General features: G+C 34.5%; 5 protein-coding genes across 11 annotated transcripts; 2 read left to right on the top strand and 3 right to left on the bottom strand.

Moving 5' to 3' along the window:
• Positions 1 to 137: 137 nt before the first annotated feature.
• Positions 138 to 1180, bottom strand: lin-52 (DREAM core complex component lin-52). The gene is made up of 2 exons (XM_014352629.2): positions 1036 to 1180; positions 138 to 929 (listed from the first exon to the last, which is right to left on the bottom strand). Exon 2 carries the CDS (start codon positions 918 to 920, stop codon positions 558 to 560), a length of 363 nt encoding a protein of 120 aa, XP_014208115.1. The 5' UTR covers positions 921 to 929; positions 1036 to 1180; the 3' UTR covers positions 138 to 557.
• Positions 1181 to 1547: 367 nt separating this feature from the next.
• On the top strand, positions 1548 to 6945 carry LOC106639141 (uncharacterized). Of its 3 annotated transcripts, XM_089594156.1 has the most exons (9): positions 1605 to 1781; positions 1848 to 1933; positions 3151 to 5285; positions 5359 to 5564; positions 5646 to 5745; positions 5811 to 5975; positions 6054 to 6256; positions 6330 to 6482; positions 6561 to 6945. In XM_089594156.1, exons 1-9 carry the CDS (start codon positions 1753 to 1755, stop codon positions 6718 to 6720), a joined length of 3237 nt encoding a protein of 1078 aa, XP_089450282.1. In that variant the 5' UTR covers positions 1605 to 1752; the 3' UTR covers positions 6721 to 6945. The 3 variants fall into 3 exon arrangements, with proteins under 3 accessions (XP_089450283.1, XP_089450282.1, XP_014208084.2); XM_089594157.1 differs by lacking the exons at positions 1605 to 1781; positions 1848 to 1933 and adding an exon at positions 1548 to 1567 and having other exon boundaries at positions 3013 to 5285; XM_014352598.2 differs by lacking the exon at positions 1605 to 1781 and having other exon boundaries at positions 1851 to 1933; positions 3013 to 5285.
• A 164-nt stretch (positions 6946 to 7109) lies between these two features.
• On the bottom strand, positions 7110 to 9223 carry Slu7 (Pre-mRNA-splicing factor Slu7). The gene is made up of 5 exons (XM_014352599.2): positions 8876 to 9223; positions 8518 to 8786; positions 8076 to 8438; positions 7694 to 7991; positions 7110 to 7528 (listed from the first exon to the last, which is right to left on the bottom strand). The coding sequence occupies exons 1-5, from the start codon at positions 9101 to 9103 to the stop codon at positions 7247 to 7249; spliced, it is 1440 nt and encodes a 479-aa protein (XP_014208085.2). The 5' UTR covers positions 9104 to 9223; the 3' UTR covers positions 7110 to 7246.
• A 2652-nt stretch (positions 9224 to 11875) lies between these two features.
• On the top strand, positions 11876 to 13885 carry Tmem43 (Transmembrane protein 43). The gene is made up of 5 exons (XM_014352632.2): positions 11876 to 12177; positions 12256 to 12465; positions 12536 to 12768; positions 12849 to 13355; positions 13442 to 13885. Exons 1-5 carry the CDS (start codon positions 12163 to 12165, stop codon positions 13731 to 13733), a joined length of 1257 nt encoding a protein of 418 aa, XP_014208118.2. The 5' UTR covers positions 11876 to 12162; the 3' UTR covers positions 13734 to 13885.
• A 2692-nt stretch (positions 13886 to 16577) lies between these two features.
• On the bottom strand, positions 16578 to 23815 carry stau (double-stranded RNA-binding protein Staufen). Of its 5 annotated transcripts, none has more exons than XM_089594900.1 (10): positions 23680 to 23815; positions 23428 to 23628; positions 23141 to 23276; positions 21661 to 21861; positions 20742 to 20885; positions 20170 to 20328; positions 19149 to 20080; positions 18527 to 19073; positions 18226 to 18434; positions 16578 to 18143 (listed from the first exon to the last, which is right to left on the bottom strand). In XM_089594900.1, exons 4-10 carry the CDS (start codon positions 21848 to 21850, stop codon positions 17865 to 17867), a joined length of 2460 nt encoding a protein of 819 aa, XP_089451026.1. In that variant the 5' UTR covers positions 21851 to 21861; positions 23141 to 23276; positions 23428 to 23628; positions 23680 to 23815; the 3' UTR covers positions 16578 to 17864. The 5 variants fall into 5 exon arrangements, with proteins under 5 accessions (XP_089451026.1, XP_089451025.1, XP_089451024.1 ...); XM_089594899.1 differs by having other exon boundaries at positions 23428 to 23612; XM_089594898.1 differs by having other exon boundaries at positions 23428 to 23612; positions 23698 to 23815.
• Positions 23816 to 25543: the final 1728 nt, after the last annotated feature.

Genomic DNA, 25543 nt, shown 5'->3' with positions numbered 1-25543 from the left:
TATTTGAAAAATACATATTACTTGATTTACATATTATATACACGTATTACTGAATAAAAAAATCACTCCATCAATATAGATTTTAACATAATTCATTTTTTCTAGTGTTAATTATCTTAGTACACAGTTATGTATTAAAAAAAAAAAAAATGATTTAGTAAAATAATGGCTTAAATTTATTTTTTGCTAGTTACTGTATCTCACTTTTCTGAATATTTTCTTTAATCACTTTACTAAAATAATATACATCAACACACTAACACTCCTTAAAAGAACCAGCACATTTCAGAGTTCTTAAAAAACGATTTTACTGAAAGTACCTCATCAAAACCAACAATTTACAATTGTACCTGACAAGATAAATTTTTACAGGAAAACGTGATTCCGTTACAATATACCAGTCCTTATTAGTAGCATCGAAATTATGAGTTCTGAGTTTTTAAATTTCAATGGAACTTATTATGGTAAGCACAATCGTTTACACATGTACAAATCGTCCATATTAACAAGAATAAGTTCATAGTTTCGTTGTTAATAAGAATAAAAGTATGTTCAAGTCATTCCTTACTCTCTTGTTTGAATATATTCAAGAATTTCCCCCTTGTCATTTCCTTTGCCTCCTCCAAGCCCAATTGATAGGCTGTGTCGTGAAGCTTCTTAACTTCAGCAACTAGTTCGTGCACAGTCAAATTTCCTAACTGATGCAGGTGATTAAGATCCTCAGCTGTGAAATTGGTAGACCATAAGGGAGTCTCGATTTGAGGCGAGGAGTTATTTTGCGTGACGAACTTTGTCATGGCATGCTCAGGCCACAAGTCCGGAGAAGCTCTGTCCATCTTTTCTAGGCTGATGAGGCTCTCTTCTGCAGTGGGTATCTCGCTTCTCTCGATTTCGGTTTCCTCTATTATTTCTTTGTCCATCTTGCGCTGCTGTAAAAATTTTAAATACGTCAAATTTTAATACAAGATTAACACAAAATTCACTGACGTGTGAAACTTGGCTAGTACATTCATCAACAAGTAATTGGTTGTTTACCTCATAAATATCAATTATTGAAACTTTTTCGAAAAAATAACACACACGACAAGCAACAGCTAACTTTTGTACTGTTTTCAACTTAATCAACGAATCGTTTTTTGTAACTAACGTACTTGAAAAACCATAAGTTCACAAAGGCGACGTTTAGGAGTTTCGTGTGTTGTCATCTTTTCCCGCGTTAGGTAAGGTTAGTTTTTTTCCGTCACAAAAAAAACATGCGCGCGCGCGCGTGCCAGCAAAATGAGCGGTATTTTTAAATTTTTACAAAATTATGTTGCGAAATCAACGAATGGTTGGTTAATAAATTTAATGCATCCAATAGATACATCACAAAAGCGTCACTTAATTACAAATAACTTATAATTGAAAAAAATATGTATTAATATTTCGCAAAAAAAAATACACAAATTGCTTGCTCAAAAAAAAACAAAAAGACATCACGAAGAGAGAGAGAGAGAGAGAGAAATAGAGAGATTAAGTTTCAGATCAAATTCAATATCTCAAATCTCAAGTAACGATAAACATTGAAGTAAGTTTATACTTGTTATCAGAATATAAAATAAAAAAAGTACTTATCATCAGTCTTAATACGTCGAATCTCGTTGAGTGTTTACAGAGTATACATATGACTTTCAGTTTTTCTCGTTAATAAGTAGTTATTGCCTGTCTCTGCAAGTCTGCAGGCACTGTAGTGTAGGCTGTAGAAGCACACGCATGTGTTTCACATTCTCACAGAATACCTGGTAAAATAATAGATGGGCCCTATGCCCATTGTATATTCAAATCACATTAATTGTCTTTGTCTACAGCTTTGTCTTTGAACGTAACTTGAAATACGACCCACATTATTGTTTAGTTGGATATTTGACAAGTTTAACTAATAATCTTTTATTTGGTAAGTGTCATATTATTCTCTGTTGTATGCAATTTTTTTTTGCATGTGCATGCACATTTTACGTATGCATATATAGGTATACGCAAACGCAATTGCGCTCAATAGCACTCTCCCACTGATTCTGCTAATGTCACATGCAAGTAATATATTAGCTGTAAAAGCCTTGAAAGACTTGAAGCTTATTTTCAAATAAAGTACTTGATAAAAGTACCAAGTCATAATGTGCGTATCTGCGTAATCTTTTTTTCTTCACTTCTAAGTTTCAAAGATGTTTTATAACATACAGTCATATAGTGCCATAATAAAGCGTGCGCGTGCAGTATAGCTTCACTTGGTTTAGCTCCTGGGGTTTGATGGGGTTCTCGACTCGTTCGAGACCATCACCGGTTTCCCGGCCGCAACTCTATTATACCTATTTTTATATATAGTTTTTAAGCTTCTCTGGTTTGCTCTTGAGTTTTATTTGGTCGTCGATAATTTACAAGAAAAAACAATGTATTTTTAGTGTTATTGAATCGAATAGAGACAACAACTGTAAGTACTTATTAAACATACATTTATTATTGGTACTTACTTCCTTGGTAACGTACTCCTTCCAATAGTGCTGAACTTTGCAGATTTAAAAAAAAAAATAAATAAAAGTGAGAGGTCCTGATACTTATTAATGAACGAATAAACATTCATACTGATGCCCTCAATCTTTATGATTTTGATCCATGGAATAGCCAAACATTCGGATTAATGAGAATATGTGTGTGTATGCTTGTGTTTTGTAACATTCGTTTATGAATGTAAACAGAGATTGTAAAAACAAAAATGTACTAGCCATTAAAGATTTCAAGTATGTATTAGTATTCTGTGCTGTACTGCTGTGTTGTTATTATTGTTATTATAATTAATAGAGAGCACATTGATAACTTGAATTGCTGAGTAAAATTGACTACATAGGTGGTAGGATATTTGTATTGAATAGACAAGTGATTATTCTTATGTTTTTTTTAATAGTTATAACATTTTTGTTTTCGTAATCGAAGCATCAGTAAATGACAAAGTGTTCGTATTTTTTTAACTTGTTGCAGATTAATAACTAACATATAATTTTAATTTGCTTGCAAACGAAAGCAAGAGAGAAATGAGCAGTAGCGAGTCTGATTCTAGTAACGCTGATAATGACCACTATGATTACGGATCAAGACTATGTACGTGTGTGCTTTCAGATAATGAGAGTGAATCTTCAGAGACGACTGATTTTGGAGACTCTGTAACTGAGGAATCTTCTAGCGAAGAAGAGCTTAATCAGGATTTAAAAAAAATCTGTTATATAAGTGTCTCCAATACTAAAGAACAAAAAGATACTTTTTTTATTTGTAATTACAAAGAGATCCTAGAATATCGGAAGAAGCTTAAAAAGTATAATCAGAAAAATATAAGTGATGTTCATTTTCTTTGGGGCGAGGTTAAAGCCCGTATTCCAGGGCACATTTACGTGCCTGTTCCGTTAAAAACGTATGACAAAAGCTTGTGTGACGAGTCCAAAAAAGAAAGCGTTAGCAGTAACAAAAGTAAAAATACCGTTCAAGACAATAAATATAACAAAGCTAATATTCTTAGTAAAAGTAAAAAGAAAGTTGTTAAAAAACCAGATGAAAATCAGATTGCCAAAATAATAAACAACTTGTCTAATGAGAAAAAAACCGATGATAAAAAAGTTATTAATAATAAAAATATAGTATCCAATACCAAAAATACTGTGGCTGCAGAAATTAGTAAAGAAAAAAAATCTTTAGGAACAAGTACACAGGATAAATCTGTGCAGTCTGATAAATCTATTTCAAATAACAACAAACCTACAATAATTATAAAAGAAATAATAGAATTAGAAAAACCAGAATCACTCGTAAAACCAGTTGTGAAAGAAGAAACTATAAAGTCTAATGAAAAACACCTTGATAAAGAAAAATCATCAACCTTACCACAATTATCAAAAACTGAAAAATTTGATGAGAAAACTAAAACCTCTAAATCAGACGAAAATCAAGTAAAAGCACAAGTAGTACAGAGTGCAAAAAAAAATAAAAAAAATAATCTGAAACAAGAAATTGTGAAAGAAAATTCTGTTAAACCCAATACTGGAAAACTAGCAATAGTTGATGCGACTAATAGTGATACTACTAAAAAAAAATTAACTGCAACTGTTTCTACTAATAATAAGCTGACAGTAGCAGAACCTCTCAAAAACAAGCTCACAGATTTGATTGAAAATAAATCAACTGCAACTGACTCTACTAAATCCAAGCCATCAGATTCTACAAAAAATAAATTAGCAACAGTCACTTCTGGTAAAAATAATTCAACTATAGCTGACTCCTCTAAGAATAAGTCTACAGATAGTAAAGGGAAATCGAGTGCTACTTCAACCATAGCTGATTCCTCTAAGAATAAGCCTACAGATAGTAAAGGGAAATCGAGTGCTACTGAGACAATTAAAAATAAATCAATAGAGTCCACAAAAAACAAATCAACTGTAGCGGACTTAACTCAGAATAATTCAACCAATTCTATCAAAAATAAATCATCTTTAGATGCCACTAAGAATAATTCAAGTGTAATTGATTTAGCTAAAACTAAGTCAATAAATATAAAAAATAAAACAACTGTAGCTGACTCTTCTACGAATAGTTCAACTGTGACTGATTTAACTCAGAGTAAGTCAGCAAATTCGGTCCAAGATAAATCGGCTGAGACTGACTCTAAAAAAAATAAGAACAAATCTGAAAACAAATCTACCAAAAACAAATCAACAAATTCTGTTGAAAATACATTAAATACAGCAAGTTTAACTGATTCGTCTCAAGATAAGCTCATCTTGTCTGGCAAAACTGAAAGTAGCCTAACAAGTGAAATTGCAAAGGATAAGACGCCAATACCGGGTAATACCGATAAGGATAAAGTTGAGGATACAAATTCTGTTGAGCATCTTTCAAAGAAGCAACGCAAAAAGCTAAATAAAAAGAAACGAGAAGCCAGTGTAGAGGCAGATCCTTCAAATCCTCCCAAAGTAACTGTAGCAATTACAGAGGTGCCGGAAACTGAGAGCAACGAAATAATTGATCATCAAAACTCGCCAAACACCATCGAGAAGAAAATGTCGGATTCCTGGAGTAACGATGACGATATTGAATTGGAAAAAATGATAGCAGATAAGGATAATATACCAGCCTTTTATACGAAGCTTTTCAAAAAGGAGAAAAGTCACAAAGTAAAATCTAAGAAAACTTCATCGCTTCCCCGATCAGCTGCGTACGATACGAATGGAAGTTCCGAAAGCGATATTGACGAATTTCAAATCAAAGTAAACACATTTATTTAGAATTTCGTATATTTTTATATTTTTCTTGATTAACTGACCCTTAAATTTTTTTCAGAAAAAACGAACAAAAAATACTGTAATTGTTAAAGTTAACGCTGAAGAGAGTGAAAAATGTGGAGCTCAAGCCATTGAAATGATATTGAACAATAATTTAACCAGTGCAATCAACTGTTTAACTAAAGCTATGTCCCTAAATCCATCAGACTATCGCCATTACTTGAATCGAAGCTATTGCTATTTGAGAGTTGAAAAACCGTCCTAGTATGGAAATTCGTTAATTGATAAAAATACTTGAAAAACTGAAACAAACGAGTAAAATACATAAAAAAAATTTTGTTTCAGTGCTCTCAGTGATGCCCAAACTGTGATTCAAAGCACTAAAAATTTGGGCTTCTTATTCATGGCAAATTTACGTGCAGGACAATCAGAACACATATTGAAGGTATAAGGCAAGCGAAATTAAGTCATACAAATACTAAAATTTACTGTTGATTGTTTAATTTACAGAAATACCCGCAATCTGAGACATTCTTAAGAGAAGCTCTCAGTATCTATCCGGATAGTCCGCACGCACAAAGGGAACTTTTACGCGTTCAAATTGCGCGTATTATGGAGCACGATCATCCGGAAAAGCATGCTATATTTGCTCTAGAAAAATTTAATTCCACAGCGGTATGAATAACAATTTATGTTTTATTTACTTTTCATCCTGTTTTATGGTGTAAGTAAATGAAACCCTGCTTGTTTCAGGATGCAATTAAATATTTAAAGGACAATTATATTCCCAAAGGTAACGACAGTGAACCTGAGACATTTTTGTTTGATAGTGAGTATGACAATCAAGTAATTGACGAGTCCAATATGGAAAACAGCTATGCCGAGGCTTTGAATAGATTGATGACAGTTAGGCCTGAAACAAAGTTACGTCACGTCGCTCAACCATTTCTTTCATGGTACCGTTTAGCATTTTGTTTTTTACTCCAATATGTAAAACGCGTATGTTATATTCTATGTTTAATTTTTCAGGTTGCGACCATCTTCGTCCGGATCGGACAAGTCAAAAACTTCTTCAAACACGTCATTGTACGGCAAAAATGTGCAGGTAACCCAGAATGCAGTGTGGGTTGGAAATTTGACTGAACAAATTACGGAAAAAATGATTAAAAAAGCCTTCAGATCGTAAGTTTACTGCATACTCTAAATAACAAAATCTCTTTACAATAATTATTTATTGATGATCATTTGAAATTTTCAAAGGTATGGTCCGGTCTTGTCTGTTCATCGCCCAGAAGGAAAAGCATTCGGTTTCGTTAACTTTGAAAAAACAGAGGATGCAACTAAATTGTTAAAAAATACAGGTAGCGTTAATATTAACGGTATCGAGTGTTTGTTGCGCGCTGCCATCCGAAAAGATTGAAGGAATTAAATTAACATTTTAAATACATAACTTAATATGCGCTTCTTTAAATATATTTTAATAACTATTTCTATATCATTAATGTCCTCAATCTTCTAGCTTATACGATTTATAACATTGATAGTTGAACGTTCACTTTTTATTTATTTGGTATAAGTTGGTATTTTTAAGTATCTTAAGTATCACACGTGATCTCATGTTTAAAAAAATATGGTTCATATTGGGTGTTATTCAAGTACATTTTTCTTATGATTTCAGCCTGTTTGGCTAAATTAATGATACAATGCTTTCAAAATAAAAAATTGCATATTGGTTTGATATTGCCGTGCATACATGTATTGTTAGATTAGATGTATTAAAATAATTAACATATACTTTGCTTCTATCACAAAGTAAAACAATTTAATCTTAGATTAAATATATAAACAATTTTGTCAATTAATATTACAAGTATTATTAATATTAATATGTACAGAATAAAATTTAAACAACTAAAACACTCGTCTTTGATTTCATTAACCTTAGCTTATTCCTCGAGTCGAATTTTTTTCTTTGACGGTACTTCCTCATCATCCTGGTCATCATTTGTATTACTAATTCTATCTCCTCTACTAAACTGTTCTGCTTCGCTGATGGCTCGTTTGCCAGCTTCTCCGCAGCAGTAAGAATTTTTTATCGTCGAGTGACAGCACTTGTAGCCCCACTGACCCTCGCTCCAATATGATCCAAACACCGACGTATGGTTGTTGGTATACACATCCTCGTCGTATCTTGAACGAATCACCTGTCTCTCTTGGCCTTTGATGATCTGCGAATAATGAATTATATATTTATTTATAATTTTAAACCTGGAGGTGACTTTAATTACAGTGTTCCAGGGAGAGTGACAGGGAATTATTACAGTTCCATTAAATTAAGCTGCATCTACGTTCTTAGCATAAGCAGTAATTCTGTGTATGAAGTTGTGACTTACGTTTCCAGTGCGCGAGTATTCGACGTACTCTTCAGTCTGGGCCAACAGAAGGGCAGGGGGTGGAGCATCCAAGTGCTCTTTACCACCATATTTTTCAATAACCGTGTCCCGTGCAGTTTTTTTAAGCTCTTCTTTCTTTTTGTCAAATTCGTGCTTCAGTAGCTCGATTTTCGTAGGCTCAGCTAGCAGATGCACACTAACACCCTTTTCGTGCGCTTCCCATGCAAATAACTGCGCGGTGGCGTGATTTTGTGTATCTCCTGTAAATCGAGCTGCATTTTCACCCATATAGCCGACCCTGAAACGTCAAATATTTTGTAAAATACATTGTAACTATTTCAACTTTATGAAATCAACACTAATATTATGTAGGATAACTTACTCCTCCCTTTCGGTACCAGCATAAGGATTGTCGCGCATAGACCGCGTCTTGGGATCGTAGTATGCCGAGTTAGGATCGAGATTCCGAAGGTACTTGGCCGTGTCTTCTCTGATCCTCAAGTTTCTCACTGTGATGCGCTGCTTGCTGTCTACCTTGGTACCCGGCATGTCCACCTCATCGACGTATTTATCCTCGTCAGCATCGGAATATTGCTCATCTTCCTCCTTTTCCTTCTCTTCCTCCTCCTCATCCTCACCACCTTTAGAGTTGAGCTTCTCAGCTCTCAACTGTTTCTTGGCCTCCTCGACCTTTTGATACTCTTCCACAATTGCTCTGTGCTCCGATGGATCATATCCAGCCCACCTATTGAAATGAAAATCAGTGTTTGCATCTATCTATGTAGATAACAATTTTACAACAAAATCACATCAAAGAACCGTACCTATCGCGTTTACCGTCATAATCAAGTGCCAAATTAGGCTGTACAAACTCATCGGGTGCTATGTTAGCATTGTTGTACTTTGCCAGTGTTTTACGAGGTCTCTCGAAGCAGTCTTTTCTTTTGTGACCCAAGGCCCCGCAATTCTCGCAAGCACCTTTGCGATACTTTGTTGAAACCTTGTTGGTGGTACCCTTACTGTACCACTCGTCGATTTCACTGAATTTTTTTTGTTTCTCCGGCTGTGGTCGCTGGTGCTTTAGAGTTGGCCCCTACATTAATAGATTAATATATGTGTTAAAAATCATTTTTCAGCCCCGTAGGACGTATGTATAACCTTGCCAAACAAGAAAAAACAGACCTGTGCTCCAAAATACCAAGGGGTCGAGCTGATGTACTGTGGAATGTGTGGATTGATGTCCCTACCCTCCTCGTCGACGGCAGCTGGTGCTGTACCAGCTTTCCTCGCTTCTTCGAGTTCTTTAGCCTTGCGCCAGTCCTCGCGGCTCTTCTTCCTCGGCTCATCCTCGAACTCATTCGCATTTTTTAGTATTTGCGACACTGGTGCGTTCGTCACTGGATTGGCCATGGTGTTTGTTTACCTGAGTTTTTGGGAAAATAAAATTTAACAGTATTGAAACTCGTCGTCGTCTGTCTAAGTATCTAAACTATGAAGAGGTAAGTAAATAAAGACGTAAAGAGCCTGCACTTGTACTCTGCTGGTACTCTCTCTCTCTCTCTCTCTCTCTCTCTCTCCTGGGATTGACTGAAATTACAATACTCTCGCAAATTTCAAAATTCTCCACTTTATGTAAGTAAATTTACATCTTACATTGATAATTGGCGCTTCGAAATATCAAAGCTATCTCCTATGTTGCACATTAATTATTAATTTAATTTACATTCACCAATTTTCACCACTAACACACATTTAACACACATTTTTTATGCATAAGTATATTTATATTTTTGGAGGTCGACTTTTGGGTAAAAAATAAATTGTAAACTTGCCGCAAACAGCACAAACCACGTCAACTTTTTATTATCTATCTATAACATTAATTGCGGCTGGTTTATAATTAATTAAATGGCTCTGATATAAGAAGTAATAATTATTTCGATCAGCGCCATCTAGCGGTCTTTATTTTTTGGCCAAAAGTGGCTCCTAAAATTCTCAACCAGAGCATTCAGAATTAGAGCCATTTAGTCAATTATAAACCAGCCGCAACTCACAATGAAGCTATAAAATAAAAAAATAACGATACATGTGTTTTTGGCGGCAAGTTAACAATCTATTTTCTACCAAAAAATTGACCTTCTATGTGTTTATACTTTTAAAGATAAATTTTCGAGTAAAAAATAGATTGTTAACTTGCCGCCAAAAACATACGTATCGTTATTTTTTTGTTTTATAGCTTTGTCATGAGTTGCGGCTGGTTTATAATTGACTAAATGGCTCTAATCCTGATTGCTCTGATTGAGAATTTTAGGAGCCACTTTTGGCCAAAAAACAAAGACCGCTAGATGGCGCTGATCCAAAATAATTATCACTACTTACACTAAAGTCACTTTATTAGTTATAAACCAGCCGCAACGAATCTTATGGATAGATAATAAAAAGTTAACATTTTTGTGCTACTTGCGGCAAGTTTACAATTTATTTTTTACCTTAAAATCGACCTCCAAAACCATCAATATTCTACTTATCTTTTATGGCTCATAAAATCGACAATATTTACAAAATTACAATACTCTTGACCTTTTACCATTAACTAATGAAAGAACAGCCCTTCAACTTTAGATTTCCAATAAACAGTTAACTTATATAATATGTACATAACAAAATTCGTGTTACAGAAATCGTAAATCACGATCAAATATATACGTAAATTAATCAGTCGAAAAGAGACAACCGAAGAAAAAAGGTCTTAAAAAGAAGCAGTCACACGAAGAATCTCCTAGGAATGGAGCATTGGATCTCACTTGATCAGAGAAGGTTGGGTTCTTTGTTTACTTATAACACTTCAAACTTACATCTCTGTAATAAATGTATTTTTCAATTAGTGAGATCCAATGCTCCATTCCTAGGAGATTCTTCGTGTGACTGCTTCTTTTTAAGACCTTTTTTCTTCGGTTGTCTCTTTTCGACTGATTAATTTACGTATATATTTGATCGTGATTTACGATTTCTGTAACACGAATTTTGTTATGTACATATTATATAAGTTAACTGTTTATTGGAAATCTAAAGTTGAAGGGCTGTTCTTTCATTAGTTAATGGTAAAAGGTCAAGAGTATTGTAATTTTGTAAATATTGTCGATTTTATGAGCCATAAAAGATAAGTAGAATATTGATGGTTTTGGAGGTCGATTTTAAGGTAAAAAATAAATTGTAAACTTGCCGCAAGTAGCACAAAAATGTTAACTTTTTATTATCTATCCTTAAGATTCGTTGCGGCTGGTTTATAACTAATAAAGTGACTTTAGTGTAAGTAGCGATAATTATTTTGGATCAGCGCCATCTAGCGGTCTTTGTTTTTTGGCCAAAAGTGGCTCCTAAAATTCTCAATCAGAGCAATCAGGATTAGAGCCATTTAGTCAATTATAAACCAGCCGCAACTCATGACAAAGCTATAAAACAAAAAAATAACGATACGTATGTTTTTGGCGGCAAGTTAACAATCTATTTTTTACTCGAAAATTTATCTTTAAAAGTATAAACACATAGAAGGTCGATTTTTTGGTAGAAAATAGGTTGTTAACTTGCCGCCAAAAACACATGTATCGTTTTTTTTTTATTCTATAGCTTCATTGTGAGTTGCGGCTGGTTTATAATCGACTAAATGGCTCTAATTCTGAATGCTCTGATTGAGAATTTTAGGAGCCACTTTTGGCCAAAAAATAAAGACCGCTAGATGGCGCTGATCGAAATAATTATTACTTCTTATATTAGAGCCATTTAATTAATTATAAACCAGCCGCAATTAATGTTATAGATAGATAATAAAAAGTTGACGTGGTTTGTGCTGTTTGCGGCAAGTTTACAATTTATTTTTTACCCAAAAGTCGACCTCCAAAAATATAGACATTCATATGGTTTAATAAAATCGACCATATGGCATTACTTAATAGTAATTACTTTAATTACTACACACAACTTCACGTACATCTTACACCGCGCTCTCTTTACCAGAATGATAAAATCAGAGGCTGTAAAGTTACGTATGTAAGGTCGTGGTGGTAACGCCGCATTAAGTCAGAGGCTGCGTGTTCTGCAAGTGGTGCTGCCAGCAGAAGTCACGTTCACGTTATTCACGTAGGGCGTGGTAACAGGTAACGCCGCATGGTTGAGCGGCGCTAGCGTCAACCTGTACTAACTGTGACTTTTATTATTAAAATACTTACTGTTGTTAAACGTAATATAGTACTTAATTAAAAATGAGCCGAAGCAGTATTTTATTAAATGTGGCATTAAATATGATTAAATTTCGTTGTTTAGATTTTCTTTGATCCTATAATAATTCAATATTCTCAAAAAGGTAATAATTTTCAAAATCATGAAATTTTGAGGTATTAAATAAGTAAATGAATTTGCTGTATTTAGTCATCAAATAATCCCAATCGCTGTGAAAGTAACTGAACAGTAAGATGTACAGATCCATGGTTAGTGGTGAACTTTTTAAAAATAATAGTATTTTAATTTTTGTCAGTTAAACATTGACAATTGATTTTTGTACGCAGCAAAATGGTCAGCAACAAAGAAACAATGCTGGTGCAGCGATGTACCGAAATCGCATGAATGGCAGACAACAGGAACGCATTCATCAACCAGACCCGGATGTTAACTTGGCTAAGGCAACAATAATGGAACAGTTCAAAGAATCCTGGCTCACAGCAATCATTGGATTCATATTGTTTGCTACAGGAATGTGCTTATTTGTATGGAACGAGGTAACGTTTTCCTGTTGTCTATTCAATACCAAAAATATTATAAAAAAAACTCATACACAATGCGTTTTAGGGTAGAGCAGTGAAAATGGCTTATTCGTTGGATGAAGCTTTGAATAACATTGCTGTCATTCAAAGCGATTTGAAGCCAATGCCTGAATTTGAAAATCGCTTGGCCTATCTATCTGGACCCTTGTCGGTGTCAGAACCACTGACAGAGCCTGATTACAATATCATGATCACTTGTGTCAAATTAAAAAGAAAGGCCCAGATGTATCAGTGGGTAGAAATAGAAGAGGACCAAAAGTATTTTCCATCAAATAGTTTTCTACAAGTTTCAGATTGTTTCAAATCTCGATTAATAATAACAAAAAAAATTTCATCAGTTTTCCTGGCTCAACTGAACCAGTGAAGCACTATTATTACACAACAGAGTGGAAGGACAAGTTGATCGACCACAACGACTTTTATATCAAACACGGTCATGAAAATCCAACAGACATGCTGATCAAGAGTCAGGTGCAGATTGCCATGGACGCGAGAATAGGCAATTTTGAGCTCAGTGACGATCTCAAGGACAAATTCAATGATTTTGTGGGAGTGACGAGTGACGAGAGGCCCGAGCGTCCTGATATCAAAATGCATGCTGGAATTTATTACCACAGCTCGGATTTGTGGGTGCCAAAAGTCGGGGATATCAGAGTACTAATTTCCTATGCTGGAAAAGCTGGTGATCACTATTCTGTTGTTGGAAGGCTAGTTAATGGAGTTATAGAACCGTACGTAACTTCGCACGGCCATGAGATTTTACTGTTGAGAAAAGGTGAAATTTCAGTTAATCAGATGTTCCATTTGGAACACGTTGATAATTATTGGAGAACGTGGGCAATAAGGTACGTAAAAGTATTAAGAGTAAAATTTTTACCCCCTTATACAAAAATTAAACTTAATACAAATAAATGGATATTAACCCTCTCAGGGGATTGGGCTGGCTCGTAATGTTCCTGGCCGCGACGTGTCTTGCTAACATCTTGAAGATCATTATAGTGAACTCTAATGTCTTGTGTGGTATAATAGCTGTGGAGTCTCTTACCATGTCGGTGTCAATATCCCTAAGTCTTCTAGTCATTGGTTTTGCGTGGGTTTGGTATAGACCAGTTATTGGTCTAGGATTAGCTTTAACATCCGTCTTACCATTTATATACTCAACAATGGGATCAGATACAACGGTTCCACCAGCTCAACAACAGAGGGATTACAGGAGGCTTTAAGATTTTCTCACATATTTTGTAGATTTTTCATGTTAAATAAATATTATTTATTGTATGTTTATCAACATAAACGAGCACCTGGTATTTTTTATAAAAATATATTTTAAAAAATTTTACATAATTTTTTTTTTTTCATTATACCAATTTTCTAACACTGCATTCATGCTATTTTTAGAAAATATAAGCTTCCCTGCAACGAATCGAAGACACGTTGATTGGGCTTGGAAGCTTGTATGATGGTTTTTTATTCCTGTATTTTTTGCTGCAGTCCTTTGTCACTTTTCATGTACTTAAATTTTTTCTATTTATTATCACAGAAAAAAAATACTAAATTGTAAAAATAAAGATATCCTAATAAGTATTTTCAAGTTTCTTATCTAATAAAATTTTTTACAAGCAAAACATGAATTACTATATCAAACTTGAATACTCAGCCAAAGTTTATACGATATGCCTTATAATAATAAATAATGACAACAAAGAGTGGAATGTTGTAAGATTAATAAAAGAAATTTAAGTAAAAGCAATTTTTTCAACTGTTTATTTTTTGAAATACAAACTTGGCATACTCGTTCGTTTTATCATTTTTCTTTCTTTTTTGAACGAGGCGACAGAAAAATAACGCAGCCTCACCACCTTATTCGATTGAATAATCATTTTTCCTTAACATCCTGCAAAGCGTGTGTTGTGTGTATCGGTGGGCGTAATAACATGGTGCACATCGCATTGTGATAATCGCAATATCGCATTTGTATCATTTATTTACATGCAGGATCGTGCTTTTTTTTTATCGACGAAATAAACCTAACTTTTTTTTTGTTTCAACTCACCGGATGCCTTTTTATTTGTTGGTCACGCTTTTTTAGAATCAAATTTCAAAAGTAATATTTTTTTACAAATACTTTCACCAGAATAAGCTTCGCATATTAATTTATAAACACTAGCTAACAAAATACAAATCCTTACAATATCGTCTAATAATATCACTTTTGAAATTTATAAATAAATAAATTTTTTTTTTCTTCATCAAATTTTAAAACGTACGCACAAAGCAAAGACACTCGAATATAAAAAATTCTGAAAACAGCATGACCAAAAAGAAATTCTTCGCTCGATTACAAGGCAATAACTAGAAAACGCTCACACAAATCACAATTAGCATTTTATTACTACAAAAAGAGAGGTTTAAACCAACGGTACAATCGCGAAGCAATACTCGGAAAAAGGAAATTATTCATCAAATAGGCTTTTTCTTCTTAACTTGATGTACGCATATCTACGTGTAAAAAAATTAATCTTTGAAGATGAAAAAAGAAAAAAATTAAGTATAGAAATACCTGTACGATGTACGTTAGATAGAGATGAAAAACTTGACTACTAATAAGAGAAGTAAGAAAAAGTCATATCATCTCAACAGCGCGATGGCGCACTGATGCTTTTTCAATGTTTTTTCTTCATTAATTAATTAAGAGTACTTTGTTTTTAAGGTAGGTCTATACTTGTTATGTTTTAAAAATCTTATTTCAGCTCTAGTCTTGATAAAATTTTTACAACTCGACTTGATAATAAATAATCGTTTTTTCGCTCATATTTTAAAGTTCATTTTCTTCGCGATATATAATTTTGACAATCGCCAAGAAAAATAACGTTTTCACAGAATTTTAATAATAATTGTGAAAAGTGCAATAATACGAAAGTAAAAAATTACGGTAATTCGTCGTTTATGAAATATTGAAATAAAAAAGACAACGTAATTTTTCTTTTTGATTGTAATTCGCGTCGATTCAATCAAAGTAAAATGTATCTACAATTTTATCAACGGAGTCGTAAAAGTTTCATGAAGATCAAACCGGGAGCGATTACATGAAAGCGACTAAAATATGTAGTATAGCTCTACCTTAGCTAGGAAAAAAGAGAGTAGAAATTACTTGATATCAAATAATATGAAATATTGCAAAATTCTTTCTTTGCTTCAATTTGCAATTTCGTCTTGATTACATGTGCCTTTTTTTAAAAATTGGATTCAGAGTAGAATTGGTTATAGGTATATATACGTGTGTGTACAATATTTGCCATAAGAATAATGAATACAAGATAGGATTACTGGATCGAAGCCGTCGGTACGTTCTTGTAATATATTTTCAGTACAATCAGAAAAATATTCACACTAGCAGTAAGTTTCATTTTTCGTGACGATTATTATTTCATTGCTCCTTTACTATGTATTATGTGCGTTTTTACCACTCTATTTTTTTGCTAGCAACAAATTAAATTCTACTGATAAAAAAAAGGCATCAGCTAAAAGTGGCAATAACAAAATATTACACTACTAGCTAGAAAATACTTTGGGTTTGTGTAAGAGAAAAAAATCGGTTGAAGCCATTTTTTGTACCGACTTTCGAAACATTTGTATAAAGATTTTTTTCTGTATTTCTCTTCTTTGGAGCTCACGAGCTCCAATTTCAAGATTAATTGGGCCAATAGGTCAAAATTCGACGTTGTCTCAGAATTTTGCATCTTGCAGCGACTCATAACCGTGTTTTTCGTCGTGCATACAATGTGTATAATATTAATTTATGATAAATTTCATCATGTCTAGTATAGTAGGTCACGCTCAAATCCCAACACAACGTGGTAGAATTTCGAGATATTGATTCGATCGAGGTGCAATTGATTTCTATTACACTCATTATTAATGTATTTTTTATTAAGTTCCTAATAGAAAAAACAGTGTCGTATGTTCCGTTCTTGCTTTGAAATTTTCTGTACACGCACGAGCCACGGCACTTTTGTATTGAGAATCCGGTTCGACGAGTGGCTCGAGAAAATTTCAAACTCTTAGGATTCGTTTTTTTTTTTTTTCTTTTTCCTTATGTATTTGTTGATTTTTCGCGCGCGCTTGTACAATTCATACTTGTTTGTTAGACTCGGGTTGCAAAAATGCCAAACGTGGCATTCATTAACATGAACATAATCGCTTCCAAAATGCTTCGAGGCCCCGAGAAGTTTGGGACCGACAAGATAATCATCCTATATCGAAATATGTGAAAAATTACTTTTTTTTAGAAATAATATTTTCCCTAAACATTTTTATTTAAATGTATACTTATGCCCTTTAAAAGCACAAATTAATAAGAAAGCAAAAAAAATTCATTTAGGCGTCGAATTAATTTTTTTTTCACATGCAGGTATTCAGACGTAGCTTGAATTACATTCATGACAATGACAGACTCGAGTTATCAGCCTTGGTTATTTTTTCTCATCGTCATCCAAACAGCGACCTTTTTATCGTTTTTTTTTATATTGTTTTTTTCATCTTTTTCATTAGAAAATGAAATCAAATCATAATTAAAAAGAAAAAATAGTTATTCACCTTGACATGACGATTAATCGCATAATAGGTACTAAAATCCATACCAGTAGGCTTACTTTGCAGTCATCGCTCTCTTTTAACATACATAACTCGACATTTACATAAAAATAAACAGAAATTCACTCTGTTCTCTCATCTCTCTTTGATTTGTTTCTCGCATCAAGCCAGAAATCATCTGCAAAGTAAGTCTACGCTTCACAGTGTCACTTTAGTGGTGATAAATACAGCGATACAATAACGTTATCAATGATTAAATTTATCGTTTGAACATCTTTTTCTCATATCGAGAGTTTAAGAAAGTATAGTAAAAATTTAAAGCAAAGATTGATGAAGTTTGAGTGTTGATGTATGTATTGTATGATATATAAAGAATTTTATTTTAATAGGCAACACTCAAACAATCAACAACGACGCGTTCAGTGACATTCGAATTTCTGACAGCACATGTTTTTTTTAAATGGAATATTTAAAAAAATTCATAGTTATTTGTACCAATGTTTGAGATGCGTGTTGACTTTTGCATACATGTGCGATCAAAAGTTCGTTTGAAAAATAAAATGAAATAAAATAAGTTTGTTTTGTGAACTTTTTTTCATTATTTTTTTTGTAAAATTTATTAAAACACACTATTGAAATTATACTCTTTGTTGAACGCGTGATAGTTGGAATTTAAATTAAAAAAAGAGAAACGTTTTTAAATTATGTGAAGGAGAAAACTTAAGAAAATAATCATAAATAAATAAAGAAAAGCTTCGATTTCACTTTTCTAACGCGCCGTTAATGACATTGTTGGTTTTTAATTGTGGTTTATAATTGTTCATACCTGGGGTATCGCTAGACCCAGCAGAATTACAAGATTTATTGTCTTTTTTGGTGCCTGAATTGGTGACGCTGTCGAGGCCCATTTTACTAAGGGTTCGCAATGCCGTGAGGGCTGCTTGGTCACGACTGGCGTTCTTTGTTGGACCATGGCCGTGGCAAACCTGCGGAGGATCTGTACTCAGCGAGACTAGTGACAGATACTCTTTGTACGTTCCCTGAAAGTTCATCACATTTATTATTCATTGCATCAAGACAATAACGCTTTTTTTATGTATATCTAATTATAAAAATACACACCTTTGGAAAATCACTGAATTCAACTTCAAAATTTAGCAACTGTGCAAGGTACTTGAGTTGGTCCTTTGGAGAAACACCGGATGATTGTGGTTGCTGCTGTCCACGTAACTCTTCGGCAACAACTTGAACGCTTGGTCCACTGACAACTTTAGATTCCAATCCGTTGTCCACCAAAAGTAGTCCAGGAACTAGCTGACGCCCGAGAGTACCTTTAACAAAATATATTTTACTCCAAAGGTCCCTTGATTTAAATACTTTTAAAGGATGTGTGAAATAAAGAAAAAAAAAAAAAACTTATTACCTCCCTGGGGATAGGTGTGAGTAGTTTCGTTGCTGTTATCAACTTCAACAAAAGTGACTTTCCTTTGTTCTTTTTCTTTGCTCTCGGCACTGTTGGTTCCACCGGCAGTACTTGTTTTAATGGATGGCTTAACAGGCTGAGGTTGAGGTTTGCTGTAACCCAGTATATTCAACAAGGCCTCGGCAGCGGCTTTTTTGGCCAATTTTTTATTCGGGCCTGTGCCCTGAGCAGAGTACTGCCCAACAGAAACCCCCATCACGAACTCACGCCGCCTAGGAGCACCTTTCTCCTCGATCAGATTGTAGACGGGCTCGCGTTCGCGGTTGCACTGTTGAATTTGAACGAGCCGAGAAATCGGATTTACTTCGTCAGTTCCTTCGGACTCTGTACGAGGTTCTTGGTAAACTTTGATGAGATTGCGCGACTTCTTTTTAGTTGCTGGTGGCTTGCGTTTCAGGCGTATCGTACGATTTTGAATGGGAGCAGGAATTGGTGGTAGTCGCTTGAGCTCTTCCAACATTAGCTCAGCAGCACGTTTCTTTGAGACCTGAAATTGATCAATTAGTTGCCTCAAAATTAAGTAAATTAAGATTTTTTTGTTGATAAATCAATTTAATCATACTTTTTTTGATGAGCCTTCGCCCAGGGTAACTTTATCACCAACTGTACACCTAGTCATGAACGTTCTGATGTGTGGTTTCCCAGTCTCGGACACAACATCAAAACTAACTGACAAGCCTCTTTTGAGTGCGGTCTCGTGTACCAGTGATACTGAACTCTTAAGCTCGGCATTAGGATCGTCGATACCGCCATTCCCACTGGATGTATCTTCGCTTTGGGGAGTACTGGTTGCCGTGTTTATTTCTTCAGGCAGAGGCAGTTGGCGTAGCTGTTCTAGAGCTCGGCTAGCTGCATCGTGTCGCGCTGCCTGACCAGTCATCCCTCGGCCAATAAACTCGCGCTCGCCCACTTTAAGCGACACTAGGTACATGCCCTGAGGCTCAGGATGATAGCCACGATTGTACGCTGCATATCGTGGATTAAACATACGAAGGTGGCTAAAGTTTCCGTATGCGTGAGGCATGAACTGTTGGGGCGGTGTTGACATAGCTGGTGGTGCATGCCTGAATGTGTAAACTGTAGGCTCGCCACGCTTCATCGCCAAAGCGTTCAGTTCTACAGTTGGTGGAAGGTGACCTCCCGAGCCACCAGGACTTTTTCCGTATATCTTCATGGTTCTCGTTGGCTTGGGTGGTGGCTTTCTGTACCACGTTTTGGCAAGAGCATCGCTGGCGGCACTGTGCTGGGCTTTCTTGATGCTCGGACCTTCGGCCACGTATTCCTCTTCACCGAGCATTAGAGTGACGGTAAAACGTTTCTTGTGAGCTGGGCCCTGCTCGTTCGTTAACCTGTATTGGTGCTGGATCTTGTTGAACCTGGCCAGCTCGTTTACCAGGCACATTGGCGTTTTCTCGCGCGTATTTGCCAGATTTGAGTTGGTTGAGTTACCCTGGCTCTGCTGCTGGTTTGCTGATTCGTCGTTTTTCGACTCTCCTAGATTTTTATACAATGAAAGAATATATAAGACTGTTTCGAGAAATTTTTTTTTTTTTTTTTTTCAATCAGTTTCGCTAGAGTGTTACCAGAATCATCATTCTTCTTTTGTTCCACATTTTGAGGTATCTGTTGCAAACGTGACTGTTGGTGCTGATGCTGATGATGCTGTTGCATTGGTGGATGATTTTGGAGAGCCAGAGGGATGGCATTTTGTGGATCTTTCATGCCCATACCTATTAAAGTACCTAAAATACTCAATTACGGATTATTAAAAACTTGCATTTGTCGATACTTAAATATTTTCAAATATTGAGATAGATAGAGTTTTTAAATCGTTGTGAATAATAAAAAATAAAAATTACATAATAAACAGGCAAAGTAAACTTATCATTATATTCATGTACAATGGCATGCATTAAATTGTTAATTCAATAAATTGTTATCAGGCATAGGTATGTGTGATTGTGATTCTTTAGGTAAATTTGTGAAATGATTTTTCTGAAGAACCAATATCTTTAAATAATTCAAACTGAGAGGCTGATAAAAAAAAACATTGAATCTCTAGACAACGATTGCTCCAATTCGAGACAAATTTACTTTTCATGGTCATTCATATTTTTTTTCTTTTGCTTGTAAATCCTGAAATTAAAAAACAGACCTGTAATGCACCCACTTGGTCCGAAAAAAAGGTGCAAGTTTTCATAATCACTATCTACAAGCGATGCTCGGTGAACCTTTGCATTTGCACCACATAGCAGTAGAATCATCACGAAAACCGTGATTAAAATACCACGGCAATACTCTAATGAAAAAAAAAGTAAGCACAACAATCGTGACAGTGAACTAGCTAACGCGTTTGTCGCAAAGTTTCTCCTTTGGAAAATTGAAAGTGTAAGGCAACTAATGTGCGTTTTAAAATGTTTGTAAATTTTACAATAAATCAATCAATACAAAATACATCTACTTTAACACTATAAGTAATGCATATAACAAATATACCCCTGATTTTTGTTCAAATTCAATAAATAGTTTATTAATTTAGTCTTCAACCATTTGAATATTTCAAAGTTTGCATTTAATATTCACTTGTTAGATTTTGAATGTTAGAATTAGCGAAAAAAAACAACTTTATTTTCAATACTTTTTACCATCACCTACACAAAAACATTGAGTATCTTTCTCGTAAATAAAATTAACAAAATGTAACTTGAGTAAATTTAATAAATATGTATCTGTATAAAATATAGATACAAGAAAGGTAATCAATGCTTTTTTGACATAAACATAACATTAATACTTTATTTTCTCGCAGTTATTTGCTTAATGAAGGAAATTAATAAACCACGTTAATTTGAATATGAAAATAGGTAGAAAAATGACAATATGTAAAAACATGATGCATTAAACATTAGAAATAATAATCAATAAAAAAAAAGAAACGTCAGCACATAAAGGAGAAACACAAGCATCCAACAGCAAATATATTTTCCATGTAAGGGCAAGATGCAGAAAAAAAGTAAAATGATAGTTAATTAAACAATAAACGGGTACAGGATAACAGAAAGCAAGGTACTCACCGTTAGGATTTGGAGAATTCATACCCATCATCAATCGAGGGTTTGTCATGGCAGGATGATGCATATGATGCATCTGTTGTTGGTGTGGAGCCATTGACAGCAACTGTTGATGGCTACGATGTGGATGTGGTGCATGTGGGTGCAGTGGCTGATGAGTAGGAGCCATCGGCGCCTGCTGCATGGGACGCATCACCTCTCACTCTGAAAATTAATATCAACTTGATAAATTCATATCCTACTAAACTGTCATTTAATTTTTCAGAGATTTCAAAAAACTTTCGGAGGTTACACTGCCAACGCTGAATATAACGGATGGCATTATATTGGACGATATTGTCGAAAGATATGGTAGTTTAAAGTCTTAATAAAGACACATCAATACGCATTTCAATGAAAGTAAAATATTTATAGATTATACTATATATGTACTATGTATATACTACAATCAATAGAGTCAATCTTCAATAAAAATTTTTATGTGCATCCTATACAAGTATATTCTTTCTGTTCCTGCATTAAATACAGTTAATAAATAAAAAACTACGAAAAATTACAATTTGTTTAAAATGGAGTTTGCAAACTGTAGAGGAAATAACTAGCCACTGCACAGAACATGTACACTAACCCAAAAAAAAACTCGATTTGTTTGAAAAAAGAAAGATACGACATTCGTCGTCACTCCAAAACTTTCAAGTTGCAAAAATTATAAAACTAAGCAGCACACAAAACAAAGGTCATTATCTCTCAACAAGTTTGAAAAATCCAGAGAAAGAGTCAATAACTCTACGTCGCGCCGGGAGAGAGCTTTCTCTATCTCTTTCTCTGTTTAAAAGTTGAAGTTCCATAAAAAAAAATGCGTTGTAAGTAGGTGTGTACTCGAATATCAAAATGACAGCAACCATATAGCAATTATTTTTGAATAGGAAAGAAAAATAAACACTTACTTTAAATAATACTTAGGGTGTGCAGGACAAACACGAGGAGGCTGGAGGACCCCAATCCCCCAATGTATATATTACGTGTTCATATGGATGTACATACATATAGTCGTGTGCATGTGCGCTATACCTACATAGGTAAAAGGACAGAGCAAGTGACGTTTCACGAATCAGGGTTTAGCGTCAATAAGTACAATAACGGACGATGCATCAGATGATAGTTTTACAAAAGAGATGGAAGAAAGAGAGAGATAAGAGACAAAAGAATGCGATAGCGATAATACCGGTAAGCGGTTTCGTTGTCACACTAGGTACAGGTATATATTATTATTTCTTTTCTTTTTTCTCGGTAAGTAATGAATAACCTACAATGCCAACTCCAAATTATTATCAGAAGGAAACCGGAGCTTTTGCAACGCTCAGCTTAAATGGGCGTATACTCACAAATGTGCACCTTCACCTACATAATATGTATACACAGATATTAAATACATAAGGTGTAATTACATACTCGTGTATAAATGCATTGTTTCTTCACTTACCCTCCAAATCTATGCGTGGAGTCGCAGTGGTTGAGAAAAAAGAAAAAAAAAAAAAAAAAAGGAAGAGAAGCCCTCGCTCGCTCGTCCCTCCAAGTCTTCCTGGCTCCCTTTCAATCTCCAATCCTCGAGAGGGATGCTGCAAAAAGTTGGACAGGATAATCAGGATAATCTTGCTAATAAGACCATATACCCTTACATGTTACACACAGTCATGCACATGCAATTGTGTCCAGTAGTTCCCGAGGGTGCAAGCTCATAACTGAGTACGTATGGAAATAAACACATACCTAATACACCAGGGATAAATCCGGAGATTCCGGAGAGAGAAAAATCGTTGTCCGACCGTTTCGTCCACGTCGGGGGGTGTTAAGACAACTCTTCTTCTTCCTCTGGTAGTCCGGCGTTTATCGAAATTATATGTGGGAGAGAGAAAGAGAAGTGGCGCGTGCAGAATGTGTGCGGGCAACTGCAACTGTGCGATAAATTGGCTGTAAGTCGAAGTGATTGTAATTGTTGTCGTTTGATTTTTTATTGTTTACGTGACTACAGGAGCCCACTTTGTTTCCTGGAAAATTTCGATGAGAAAAAATACTTTAGATGGGCGCGCGAGGGACGGCTTCCTTCTTCTCTTCGACTCCGATGTATATATATGTATATACGTACTCTCGTCCAAAGTCTGCGCTCTACTGTCTTTTCCTTAATAGAAATGTATATTGTATGAGGACTCCGACCGCGAGACGAGATGAGAGAGACAAAAGACAAATAGCAGTACAACCTTTCTCTCTCTTACGCGCCTCTGATTGGTTGGCCCCAATGCTTCCTCCATGTATATAATTATATTCTCTAAGGTCTTTTCAGTGTCGGAGAGTGCTTCTGCTGCTGGGTACAGTGGAAGTGGAAGGGATGGGATGGGCGATTCAACTCATCGATTTCTGACAAAGTCGCCTCTCGAATTTTCGAGAGTCGATTTTTACTATCGATGTTTTGCAAGAAGCGATTTTATTATAAGAGTAATTTTTGTGGTGGAAAATGTGAATTTAGTGAAGTTAAGTATTGTTGTACAAAATAAATATGTTTTATTAAACATTTCCCTTGTACATTACATTCGTATATACAACTACACTACTTAAAAATTTACATTCTGTATAAGTTACCTAAATTAGTACTCATTTTTATATTTTTTTACCAGTGTTATTTTTAATAAAGTTATTTTTTGTTTTATATCATAGTTTTTTCACGCTTTTCACGCTTAACACACCATACACCTCTTGTAAACTTTGTCAGCTCGTGCTGGGCTCGACAAGTACACTTGTTTTGTTATTTATTTTGTAATATTGAGCCTCTGCCCGGTCAATTCTGTAAATAAATCCATAAATAAACAATGCGCTTCCCACAAGTCACTGTTTAGTAGTAAAAAAATTTTCACAATTTAAGAGGAAAATAATGAAAGTCAATTTTTATATAATCGATTTATTGATTAATATTTTCATACAACATTATTACTTTTCTCCTACCAGTTTGTCTCAATAACCTATACATATAATACATATACACCTGGTTATACTTTGCTTTGATTATTTATACTCATGCGTGTTCCAAACAATCATATTGAACCATAATTTAGTTAAAAAAACATTTTTTTGAAACAATTTGTGCTTTAAACTATTATTGAAGTAAATATAGTTTTTGTTTATTGAATCTTCAATTAATTTGTCATTGTAGCTATTAAACATGTATTATACGCGCGCGCGCGCGTGTGTGTGTGAGTGAGTGAGTGAGTATTTATTAAAAAGTATCGCAAAGAATTTTTAAAACATTTTCAAAACTGAATCAAACAGTTATTTCTTACGAAATTATGAGCATACCTTATAAAAGAAACTTGGATAGCGTTCGTTAATCTTTTTTTTTTTTTTTTTTTTTTTTTCTTTTTTTACATTAAATGTACGATTGCTATGACGTCAAACTACCAGTCCGTTTTAATATTATTAAATATAAAGTTTGATTAATTATTTCCATACCTCATTTTGGTTTTTTATTTAAAATACCGCACAGAAATGTTTTATCTTTATTGGCATGTATCTTTGAAAACCCATCGCATCGAATAAATAAAGATACACACAAAAACTACAAGCCTCCTCGTACACTTTATTTGGGACGCCTGACGAATGTCAAACCGATTTTCACCCGTGAACGCTCGCACGACATATACAAATACCAGCTTGGTAGCAACAAGTGTCAAAAAAAAAAGTGTATATAATACAATACACTACTCGTAAAGTACATAACATATAATGTTTAAAATGAAAGGTAATATGAATAACTTGATAGTGCATGAATTTGCAAAAGTTAATATTTTTTCATAACGATCGTCATACCGATCTTTGTACTTGGCACAACCCCACG

The sequence above is a fragment of the Copidosoma floridanum genome, unplaced genomic scaffold, assembly GCF_036245765.1.
Source record: "Copidosoma floridanum isolate Cflo_tuat_1 unplaced genomic scaffold, Cflo_Japanese_pri ptg000021l, whole genome shotgun sequence".
Classification (NCBI taxonomy): Eukaryota; Metazoa; Arthropoda; class Insecta; order Hymenoptera; family Encyrtidae; genus Copidosoma; species Copidosoma floridanum.
This window is presented reverse-complemented; position numbering and strand designations above follow the sequence as displayed.

Coding starts and splice junctions, on each gene's coding strand:
- lin-52 (XM_014352629.2), bottom strand. CDS start 920: ATGGACAAAGAAATAATAGAGGAAACCGAAATCGAGAGAAGCGAGATA.
- LOC106639141 (XM_089594156.1), top strand. CDS start 1,753: ATGTGTTTCACATTCTCACAGAATACCTG. Junction 1,782..1,847: donor ACATTCTCACAGAATACCTG/GTAAAATAATAG, acceptor CTTTGTCTACAG/CTTTGTCTTTGAACGTAACT. Junction 5,976..6,053: donor AAAAATTTAATTCCACAGCG/GTATGAATAACA, acceptor TGCTTGTTTCAG/GATGCAATTAAATATTTAAA.
- Slu7 (XM_014352599.2), bottom strand. CDS start 9,103: ATGGCCAATCCAGTGACGAACGCACCAGTGTCGCAAATACTAAAAAAT. Junction 8,787..8,875: donor CTTGGTATTTTGGAGCACAG/GTCTGTTTTTTC, acceptor CTATTAATGTAG/GGGCCAACTCTAAAGCACCA. Junction 8,439..8,517: donor TATGACGGTAAACGCGATAG/GTACGGTTCTTT, acceptor TCATTTCAATAG/GTGGGCTGGATATGATCCAT.
- Tmem43 (XM_014352632.2), top strand. Junction 12,769..12,848: donor GAAATAGAAGAGGACCAAAA/GTATTTTCCATC, acceptor AAATTTCATCAG/TTTTCCTGGCTCAACTGAAC. Junction 13,356..13,441: donor TGGAGAACGTGGGCAATAAG/GTACGTAAAAGT, acceptor TAACCCTCTCAG/GGGATTGGGCTGGCTCGTAA.
- stau (XM_089594900.1), bottom strand. CDS start 21,850: ATGCGTCCCATGCAGCAGGCGCCGATGGCTCCTACTCATCAGCCACTG. Junction 20,886..21,660: donor GAATTCTCCAAATCCTAACG/GTGAGTACCTTG, acceptor TTTTTTCATTAG/AGTATTGCCGTGGTATTTTA. Junction 19,074..19,148: donor GCGAAGGCTCATCAAAAAAA/GTATGATTAAAT, acceptor GATCAATTTCAG/GTCTCAAAGAAACGTGCTGC.